General features: G+C 39.5%; 1 protein-coding gene across 1 annotated transcript; it reads right to left on the reverse strand.

The window, feature by feature from the left end:
• Window positions 1-10,160: 10,160 nt before the first annotated feature.
• On the reverse strand, window positions 10,161-11,501 carry LOC146937262 (uncharacterized). The gene has a single exon (XM_085749378.1). It carries the CDS (start codon window positions 11,499-11,501, stop codon window positions 10,161-10,163), a length of 1,341 nt encoding a protein of 446 aa, XP_085605504.1.
• Between the last annotated feature and the right edge of the window lie 372 nt (window positions 11,502-11,873).

Genomic DNA, 11,873 nt, shown 5'->3' on the forward strand with positions numbered 1-11,873 from the left:
TAAATAATGATATGGTTAGTTACACATAGTGTAATTCCACTCCTATATGATCCTATTCTATCCAGAGCATGAAAATTCCTAATATCTTTTGGATTATTGCGGTGCACATAGTATCATGGATAACTAACAACAAAATCGTGCTCCTTACCTCAAAGTATGAGTTATGTGTCAAATTATGTAATATCCCGCCTGTCAGTATCGGAATATTACCAGTCGATCGTGCCAGAGGAATTAAATTCATGGAAGATAAGTGTGATGGAAATATTTTATGACGTGTCAGCACAATAAAGATGAAGTATCAGAGTCGTGTTTAATACGTTTGTGGTAAGGGCATTTTGGGTATTTCACGTGGAAAGGATATTTATATGTTTTGGGCAAGAAATATCTCATTTCCCTTATCCATTCTCTCTCTCCTAAATTGTTGGCAAGACATTCTCTCTCCCTTCTCTCTTCTCTCACGCCACTTCTTTCTCTCCCTCCCTTCGTCAAGCTTGCAACCTTCTTCCTTCTTGGATTCTTAGGTTGGAGATGGATCTTTCATCAATGTTTTCTTCTTCCTCTCTCTCATGAACAACTAGAGGCTTGGGTGATTTCACAACTTCTTCTCCTCATCAAGAGAAGTTCAAAGAGTTAGGGTTTTGGATTGAGCAAGAAGTTTGAGCTTATGTTATGGTATTCTCAAGATCAAGGAACAAGTAGAAGCTTTATTTGAGTTTGTTTTCCAACTCCATCTTCTCAAGGGAAAAATCATGAAATTAGGGTTTTGGTGAAAGAAGCTTTGGAATGGATTAGAGATGATCTAACAAAGATCATGATGATATGGTTTGCAAGAAAACAACAAGTTTGAGAAGGTTTGATCAAAGGAAGTGAGTTGACCTAAAGCTAGGGTTTTGGCTTGCTTGAGCTTGAGGCTTGGAGCTATCACAAGAAACTTGTTAGGTGAGTTCCGTAGAAACTTGTTAGAATTCCTTACTTTGGGAATTAAGTTTACGTCTTGTAACATGAAAATTCTAGGTTTATGTAAGATAATAGTTGCCCCTTTTTCTTGCCATGCTTACTAAATGTGTTAATACTTGCCACATGAGTATTTTACAAGTATTCCATGATCACATATGTTCCAAAATACTTAGAGACACTTGGTTTGAGGTTTTTGGGCTTAAAACACCATTTTTACAAGTTTTGGACTGTCACAACTAGCCACAGCGAGCAATTACTCGCCATGGCAAGCAAGCACCACAGCAAGCATGATTTGCTCGCCTCCCACACAAGTTTACTCACCTAGGCGAGCAAGTGGTACCTTCTGGTGCTGCTTGCTTGTTCAGACAGTTTCGGTGTTTTTCGTACCGGACTTTCTTGTGCAGTCTTTTATAAAAGTAAACCCCTCAAATCAAGGTCCTAAATGATAATCAATGAAAGCAAGATTCTTATGATAAAGAGGCAAGTATTAAGCATGTTAGTAAGGCATGGCATACGAGAGAAGCAAGTCTTGAATCGGGTAGCAAATTATTCATTAATCAAGGGAAAGAACTAGAGCCTCGACATAGTTAGTCGAGAACTAGCATGTTCAACAACTATCCCTAGAATGATAAGATGCGAAGTATGTTTTCTTCGCATAAGACCAAGTATGATATAGCAAGCGTGTCAAGTTATGGTTTGATTAATTAATCTCTCCACCATGATTATGAAAGTACAAGCATGAACAAGTATGAATTACCGTTAATCGGATCGATCAAGGTTCCGAGGTAAACATGTAAGCATGAATAGGTTTAAATCTTTCACGATATTAAGACTAAGATTATAACCGCATGGCGGTGTCGTGTCTCTTGTGATCCATGCAAAGTTGGGATCTCAAGAGGTTCTCGAATCATGGGGAACGGGACAAGCTCCCCAAGGGTGGCCCACACTACACCGAGGGAGTCTGATGTACGTACTTCGGTCATGAATGGGATTGTTCTCGGGGTTACTCCACCTGGGGATCTCCGTAAAATGAATCAAGATAATGATTGTTTATTCAACGCTAACCTAATGAATGAAATTATGTACAATCATGCATGTTATGTTTATGATTATGTTCATGATTACGAAAGAATGATTCCATGCACGATTATGTTCAAGAACAAGAGCACAAGATGCTATAAGACAAGTATAAGACATGGAATAGAGAAAGTAAAGATTATGATACCAGTGACGATCTTAGGTTTCAGAGCAAGTCGATTCAGATCGTGACTTCGGTCATTAATGTTACAACTAAGGTAGTGGGACCATTGGGTTCAGGGTAAATGTTCTAGTTGTTGTTAGTTGAGCCTGATCAACTCAATTTAACATTCGACGATTAGGATGGATGCCTGAGAGCTGAATAGGACCCAGGAGGAACGAAGTATGTGATGAAGATACACTGTAAAGTGTGAATTTAGAAGTAAACTCGGAATGATTATAAGTAAGAAGTTTTATCGTGCCAAGATATAGCCGGTGAACTAAGCAAGTAGAAGTGTGAATCCTCCGGGAATGTAAAATAATGTTAAGAAAGAATGTTTCGACAATGTCGGGTAAGATGTTAATGATACTTCGTGTACCTGTAAGTGAAGAAGTTGGATATATATATATATATATATATATATAAGCATGGCCGAAAGTTTCGGTAAAAGTTGTTGTTGGAACGGGTTATGATATTCTGGAATGTTAATACAAGGCTACAAGGTAGTGAGAAGTCAACTTATGTTGACGAAGTCAGCAGGCTCTCAGGAATGGCGATATGTGGTTGAAGTTTGGACTTTGTCGCGTCATTTTTCGGAGATCAAGGCTATTTGATTAGCTTATTGACTCACTTGATTATTTCACGACTGAACATTTAATTTTTAATGAAAAGGGGAAAAAAAGTTCAAACACCCCACATTTTGAAAAGATTTAGGGTTCGGGGGTTAGTTACATAAAGGGAAGGTGTTAGCACCCTTTATGTCCGTAGTACTCTACGGGAACCTCTTGGTTTTATTTAAATAATGTGCTATAACTTGCTTATTTTTGAAGAAAAAAGAATTTGAAATGATTAATAAAGGAGGACCTAATTATCTACATTTTATTGATTTGGAAGGACAAAGTCCTCTGCCTACGTACCCGTGAGGGATCAAAACCTCGTAGTTCGGGGTAGAAATTGACGTTTGATTTGTTGTTTGTTTTTTATTAGTTTTGAAAAAGGTTTTAAAATGAAAGCCAAGTGGCAAAATGGAATTGGTTTGTATTTTTTATATTAAAGAAAATTGACTTGAAATATGATTAAATTGATTGAAGTTTGATTTAAGGAAAAGAAAATGAAAAAAAGACGTCGCTTGATTTAAGACCAAGGTTTATTTAAGAAAATATTTTTGTGTTTTGAACTATTTGCATGTTTTTGTTATTTTTGAATGATTGGAATGAAATTAAACTAACGGAGCATAAAAAATAAAAGCGTAGGTGCCTTATGGTGGCGTTGGACCACCACGAGGACCTTTGACCTAATCTAGAAGCATAAAAAGAAAGGCATACACACACGCACGCACCCATGTTCCTAAGCTATTACAAAAAAACCTATTAATACATTCTATGGTCTGCGAGGAAATAAATAAATTACATTAAGCCTATATTTACATTCTAATTTCGTGCAATGACATAAAAAAAATGCATTCAAACCTAATGTACAAACTAAATTCTATATGATAAAAATAAATGACATAACAAATAAACGAGCATGCAATGGATAAATGAACGATGAATATGCTACCTAATCTAATAAGTATGAAAATAATAAGACGCAAGAGACATGATAAAAAAGATGCAATAGCGATAAAGATGCATGAATTATTTACATTTGAGCCTAATATGCAATCTAATAATTTAAAACAATGCTTAAAAAAATAATAAAAAAAAATAAAAATGCAATAGAGCAAACTAGAATGATATATGATGCAATGAAATATAGTATAATGAAAATAGAAACGCATAAAAATAAAAAAATAGAGAAAATGAACATGATAAAAAGTTGAAAGGAATAGAGGAAAAATGAATGCAGGGGGTGCAGGGATTAAAATGGGCGTGTGCAGAAATACAGAAAAGGGAATTGGGCCTTGTCTAGTAAACGAACCGGGTCGGTTCTGGGCAAATGGGTCGGGTTAGGGTCATGTATATAAAGGCTGTGAACCAATTTCCTCTCATTTTTTCCCAACATCTTCTCTCTTCTCTCAAAGCCGAGAGCAATCTGCTCTCTTCTCTCTCATCTTTTCTTTTCTTCTCCAACGGCATCCCGGCGATGCAAGATCATCCGACGCGGTGGTTGGCCGGCCGGAGTGGCGGCGCCACCGCATCGGACCTAAAAGGTTCCTCTTTTTTTGATTTTTCCTTTAGTTTCCTAATTCTTTTCTTGTCCTACCCTAACCGTTTCAATTCCCTTCGGTTTTAACTCCAAACAGGCAACAAAACTGAATTATATCCTAAATTTTATGAAAAGAGAACAAAAACTACCTCCTAGATGTTGATTCGGCTTTGGTTTGTGCTGATGGATGAGCGATTCGACTCCGCCTTCCTTGAGATCGCCGGTTCCTTGTGACTGGACTATGATGAATGAAACTCTGGATTTTTGTTCCGATCTCCGATTGCAGGTTTGAAAGCTTATGCGTGTTACTGGATTCTTGGGGTGAACCTATGTGTATGTCGATGCAGGTTTGTACTGGCTGGAAAGGTTGTATGCGATGGCGAACGTGTTGGGACGGTTTGAAATCTACTGCGGTGCGTGTTCTGCTCCTTGATGATTTTATGCGATTCCGATTCTTTGGTAGGTATCGTGAAATTGGTTTCTTGATGGATGAGGGTTTGAATGTCGTTTGTTGATATTGGTGTGGCTGTATCTGTTGTTTTTGATTGCAGGTTCGGTGTAAAGATTATGTTGCTGGAATATTTGGCTTTTTCGATTCTTTGGTTTTTTGAATTTCCGGTCTCTTTGTACGTGTAATTGGCTGCAGGTTTTCTATGAATTCTCTCTCCCTTTGACTGTGTGTTCCCATTCCTTTTATAGTGCTGGGGTTAGGTTTTTTAGAAAAAGAAACTGACTTGATGACTTGTGGAGAAAGACATGCGTTTGTTCCTAAGTTTGGGGACGCCTTTGCTTGCTTGTAGATGTATGTGAAACCGTTTCCTTGGATGAGGACGAGGATGAAGGGAAGAAGCGCTTGACAGTCTGACTTTTTGGACTTGGACTATTTTTGGACTCAATGCTTAAAAATAAAAATAATGACTAAAAAAACGAACAAGGGATAAACACGTACACATGTTTCTTTGATTTTATCTTCTAATTAAAAAAGTAAATGATAAAAAGAAAAATAAGAGAATTAAATTAAAAAAAAAGGTTAAAATTAATTAATTAACAAAACTTTTAAAAGATGGAAATAAATACTAAAAAATAAAAATGATAGAGAGAAGAGTGCCCGATTCGGAACCAACTATGAGGTATTTTAAAAATACCTCTCTGCCGAATTTTGACTGAAAAATCAGAGATCGATCAGTGTCAGGCGACGCGTGTCAGTGGGACCTTAGGTCAAAAATTGGGGTATGACAGATGCCCCTATTTAAGTTTCTTCGTCTGGAGATTTGAAGATGAAATCTTTAATTCGATCGGAGCGAAGAGACTTAAATACAAAGTACACCAATTTTGGACCTAAGATGCTATGAATGCTTGTGAAATGCTTGTATGAATGCGGGACGACAAAGTTGACTTGACTGAGACGAGAAACAACGACGGGATACCCAAATTCGTTGAAGAATGGGATCCGACTCCGCTAGGGAATGTAGTTTCACTGGGGAAAGTGATTGTCTATTACCGTATCGGTTTGGAACAATAGCTTAATGAAGACAAAACTTATTAGCGATATCATTTGAACAGTTAAACTGGGGATGACACTGAAGAAAATAAAACGTGATTCCAAACTGGAACATGACGAAAGGTAGACCCAAGCTGTCCGTTGTTAGGACTGGCAGCTTGAAACAAGATAAAAAGACTTAAGCAGTCCGTTGTTTCGGACTTGCCACTTGAAACAAGATAGAATGTAGACTCAAGCTGTCCGTTGTTTATGACTCGCCACTTGAAACAGGATAAAGGTAGACTCAAGCTGTCCGTTGTTTAGGACTCGCCACTTGAAACAAGATAAAGGTAGACTCAAGCTGTCCGTTGTCTAGGACTTGCCACTTGACACAAGATAAAATGTAGACTCAAGCTGTCCGTTGTTTAGGACTTGCCACTTGAAACAAGATAAGTGTAGACACAAGCTGTCCGTTGTTTAGGACTCGCCACTTGAAATAAGATAAGTGTAGACTCAAGCTGTCCGTTGTTTAGGACTCGCCACTTGAAATAAGATAAGTGTAGACTCAAGCTGTCCGTTGTTTGGGACTCGCCACTTGAAATAAGATAAATGTAGACTCAAGCTGTCCGTTGTTTAGGACTCGCCACTTGAAATAAGATAAGTGTAGACTCAAGCTGTCCGTTGTTTGGGACTTGCCACTTGAAACAAGATAAACTCAAGCGGTCCGTTGTTTGGGACTGGCAGCTTGAAACGAGATAAACATTTGCGAGAATCCACTCGGCTTTTGCGAGTAACCACTCGGCTTTTGCGAGAATCCACTCGGCTTTTTGATAAAAGTTTGCCAGAATCCACTGGGCTTTTGCGAGAATCCACTCGGCTTTTGCGAGAATCCACTCGGCTTTTGATAAAAGTTTGCCAGAATCCACTGGGCTTTTGCGAGAATCCACTCGGCTTTTGCGAGAATCCACTCGGCTTTTGATAAAAGTTTGCCAGAATCCACTGGGCTTTTGCGAGAATCCACTCGGCTTTTGCGAGAATCCACTCGGCTTTTGATTAAAGTTTGCCATAATCCACTGGGCTTTGTAAGAGTTTGTCGGAATCCACCGGGATTATAATGAGTGTCATCTCTGGACCAGACACACTGGGGATGACACTTTTGATGATGAGAAGGTAAATGTCAGATGTTCATGTGCAGAAACTTGCTGATTGACGCAATGATAGGTGAAGATCGAACTGAAGTGACACAACCGAAACAAGATTTTGGTGACTAATGCAATCATGTATGAATTGATGTTGTGTATATGTTGTGTAGGCATGAGTGTATGAATGTGTGAAAGTATTACTGTATGAATGTACGATTGTATGAATGGATGTATGAATGTATGGATGTAACTTGTACGACTGTATATGACAGATGACTTGATGAAACAAAACAAGACAGGTAAGATGGGAGTCGAACTGACATCGCAGTACAAACACTCGGCAAACTTCCTTGGAGATGATGTTATTGTGAACGAATCAAGCCGTTGACGGTGTAAAACCCGGCACAAGGTTGCAATTGATGAATAGCCACTGATGAATCTTGAGGAGAAAGCCCATTATCGTACCTAAAGTTTGGACGAAGCCGCCATTTGTAAACCGACGCAGAGTGCTCTTTTCCTAACATGCTTCAACAGTCATTTTTTTTTTGTATATATTTTTTGAAAATCCCTAACTTTTGCCTAGACCGCCCTTTCGGGTTTTCAGTCCACCGGGAGTATATTCCTTTTTTGTGCCCCTAATTTTTGCCTGGACCGCCCTTTCGGGTTTTCAGTCCACCGGGACGCTCTCTATTGCCTAAGCCGCCTTTTCAGGTTTTTCGACTTAGCGAGCATTGATTTTCTGTATCATTTTTTGTATATATTTTTTTGACTGTGAAAGCATCTTGCTTGAAGAAGAGGTCCCCTCCATTGTGTTTAGACATGTTTCTCTTCCGGAATGTAGCCGTTCTCGAGGCGGATGCTGATGTACGCTTCGACTACTCACAAGTTCAAAGAGAGTGAGTTTGTTGTTCACACTTTTCAAAAGATGTAAAAAAAGGTTTTTGTATTTTGAAATTTTTTTGCTTCGAGTATTGTCATCAAAAATAGAAGAAATTTTGCAAATAGAATAAAAGAGAGTTCCAAATAAATGGGCACAGGCTCAAATTTGATGAATTGAGTGGTAGCTTACCAATGGCATGGCTCCACGGATCTTTGAAAATTTTGGAAAATGGTAATTGTAATGGAGAGGTACATTGAACACAATAACCGCTATACTCCCTAACAACTTTGAATGCCCCAGTTTCGAGTGTTTGATCTGCAGATGCTTCGAATCGGAGGTTCTTTGATAGCAGGTATGCCCCAAGTGGATTGTGCTGACTGATGCAGTTACTTGTCATGATCCTTAACTTTTGCATAGATCGCCCTTTTCGGGTTTTCAATCTATCAGGATAATCATCATTTTTTTTTGTCTCTAACTTTTGCCTGGACCGCCCTTTCGGGTTTTCAATCCACCGAGACACTCATTTTTGCCTAAGTCGCTTTTTTTAAGATTTGCGACTTACCGAGCTGCTATTTTTTGACAGAGTATTTCTTGACTGCACCAGCATTCTTAGAACGTGTGAGTTTGTCACCATCCATGATTGTAAGAGCCATTGCACACAAATCTTCATAATTAGGCATCCACTTGCCCCTGGAGTCTGATTGAAAAGTAGTACAAAGTTCCCTTCTTGAAATTCGTGGGGACGAACCTTTTTGTTAGAAGCTTGTTTCAAACTTCTCTTGATATATTTGTACAAGGTCGTCATGAGTTTAGATTCGATCAAGCTTGGACTTTAGTAGAACTCCTATTAACGGGACTTCAACCTCCACGGGAAGCACTATCTCCATGTTGTATATTGGGGAAGGAGGGGGGGCTGCCCCTGTTTGAAATGTGTACTGAAGTACGATATCCGTGCGAGGCAACAATAACATCTCATGCCAGTCTTTGTGAGTGACTGCCATCTTCTGAACAATGTTCTTGATTTTTGTTTGCAGCTTTGACGGCTAAGATGCCCCCAGTATGTGAGAGATCTCATTGGGAGTCTCCTCATCCTTCCCTACTTCAGCTTCGGACACAGGGAACTCAAAGTTGGAAGAGAGTACATGGTTAATGTGTTCAACGGGTTTATTAATGCATGATTTGATTATTGATTTTGACAAGTATAAGTTATGATTATGCAGATATTTGGGAATGATTACATTTTTTTGGTTTTTTGTATTACCATTTTTCTAGAAAAAACACAAAATAAAACAAAGTCGGGATCAAAACGACCTTTTTATTAATGATGAAAATGCTTAAAGCAAAAAGCCCTACACCAGTTCACTTTCGTCTCGGGCAGAACAAAAGGGTTTTTTGAAAAGCAGCAAACAACAAACCAACGCATTATTTGAACAGATAAGTAGTAGAAGGAACATCAAAAACGACCCAAATGTGGCTTGCAAGTCCGAATTCAATCTTTGAAGAGCAATATATTGGCTTCAATCAGCTTCAGGACTTCAATCTTCAAAGAGAGACAGTGCTCAATGTCATGGCCGGGTGCTCCTTGATGAAAGGCACAGGAGAGGTCAGGTTGATACCCAACCGGCAACTCGTCAGGCACTCGAGGAGGCTTTCTAGTTTTGACAAGGTTCTTCATGAGCAAGATGGGAAGCAGCTCCGCATATGCCATTGGGATTGGATCAAATTGCATCCTTGGAGCCTGTTGTCGAGGCTATTGTTGATGTTGGAACTCGGGCCCTTGCTGGAATTGAGGCTGCTTTGACTCGGCCTGGAGCGTTGTGATCTCTTGTCCACACTTATCCCTTTTTGTTTGCACGAGTGTCGTAGGTGCGAGTTGGCCTTGGACGAGGACAGTCGGACCACTTTTGAAACAGATTGACCTTTTATGGAAAAGAAATTTTGTGAGACTCGGAATCGAGACTATGAAATGCAAAATGATGCATGATGCTTATGCAAAAATAGACACATTTTTTATTTATTATTATTTTTTATCGAAGGACTTATAAAAGTAAATTTGTAAACATCATAATTGAAAATTTCATTGACTAATTAAAGTACTGCAAGATAATTCCCTTCTAACAAAACTGAGCCAAGGGATAGACTCCAAAGTTCATCACAAAAAGCTAGAAAATAACATAAAGTGGTGAAACATCTAGGAAACTCTTGAGCTCTTGTTGTGGACTACTCCTCAAAATCTGAGTGTGGACCGTCAAACAAATCCATGGAATCCATGCGCTGCTTCTTAGTGATATGCTTTTTAAGCAGCCTGTCCTTCTCCTAGAGTAGATCATCTCTCTCGATCATCTGTTGCCCTAATTTGAGAATCACACTTTCCTGCTTCCTTATTTCTTCATTTTTATCTTCCATCATGAGCATAGCCTCGTCATATTTCCTTTTCCAAGTGGCAATTTCTCGGTCTTTATCAGCCAATTGTTCTTGGTGCTCTCCCAGAGTCTTAGAGGGTAAAGGTAATGATGAAGATGGAATTGTTGCGGATACAAGCCTCGGTAACGTGTAAGGCATCTGATTCTGGATAGCTTTACTGATGACCCACTGAGTGTAAGATCCATGCAGAAAATTGTCCCTTTTTCCCAGTTGGTTCCTATTAAGTCTGTGAATACTCCGCCAAGCTTGCACAAATTCCTCCCTTTTACCCAGGTGATTACTGTCATTGCAGTAGAACTCATTGGTTAAAGCAAGGTTACTTGGTTGTGTCTTCATCGGGTATCCCAATTGATGTCGGGCAAGGACGGGATTGTAGCTAATTCCTCCCTCCATACCAATGAGAGGTACATTGGGATAGTCACCACATCTGATAATGACTGTCCCATCATCCCAGGTTGGAAGGTACCAAACTATATCAGCTGTTGTCAAGGCCATGATTTTTTTAGACCAGGGAGTACCTTCAAGGTTGGCTATGAAAGAGCGGGGTTGAGGTAGATGAGAGACGAACCATTTGTAGAGTAAAGGTGCACAACAAAGGATAGCTCCACGAGTTGCAAGAGTTCGATCATGGATGGAATGGTAGGTGTTTGCTAGAAGAGTAGGGACGGGGTTTTTGGTAAGAAAAACTTGGATGGCACGGATGTCAACAAAATTAGGAATGTTCGGGAAAAGCACAAGACCATAGATAAGTAAGGCTAAGACAGAGTAAAAGGCATGGTTGGCGCCAGACTGTTCAAAAATGGAAGCCTGATCGTAGAGGAAATCGGTGGAGAAACCTGAGGGACCCCCTTTGGTTTGGACAATAAGATTATCTCTTACGATGGAGGCTTCAAGATGGAGGGCTTTAGCAATGGTTGTGGCTTTGGGATTGGGTTCAAGGCCGCTGAAAGGTACTTTGTTAAGCACGGTTATACCTATCAAATGAGAGTACTCTTCTAGTGTAGGGACAATCTGATAGTTTGGGAAAGTAAAACAGTGACAATGACGGTCATAAAATTGAACCAAAGTCTCCAAGACGCCTTTTGTAACATCTGGCTTGAGGATATCCAGCAGTTTCCCATGAAGTTCGCGAAAATCATCCTGGCTAGCTACCTTCCTCCCTAGCTCCCTTAATTTAGCCACATCTGGCTTCTGGAAAGTATACTTCCTAGTGTTTCTTGTAGGAATTTCCATCTATGATGTTTACAAAAGAAAAAAGTTCATATAAGTCCTTCGATATTTTGATGATGAAAAAGAAGGTTTTATGAATGAATGCATGTATGCATGAATATGCTACACAAACGGTGAAAACACAGTGAGGTTAGGCCCATAATGATGGAGTCAAGGGTAAACGCCATTGGTGAGGACTATGGTTTTCAAATGTACCTGTATCACGGGTTCTACCAAGTTCCCAGAGTTATCAACCACTTCCGAACACTATCAGGTTACGGAAATACTTCCGTTCCAATAATATTCGTAAGAAAGTCTCGTCTGAGTGTGGTATCGCGTGTCAACTAAACCAAGATTACTCATGATTAGCCACCGCACCACGTCCTAAAAGGCCAA

Source organism: Medicago sativa, chromosome 3 (genome assembly GCF_051527215.1).
Source record: "Medicago sativa cultivar Bolivia chromosome 3, Bolivia_mono, whole genome shotgun sequence".
Lineage (NCBI taxonomy): Eukaryota > Viridiplantae > Streptophyta > Magnoliopsida > Fabales > Fabaceae > Medicago > Medicago sativa.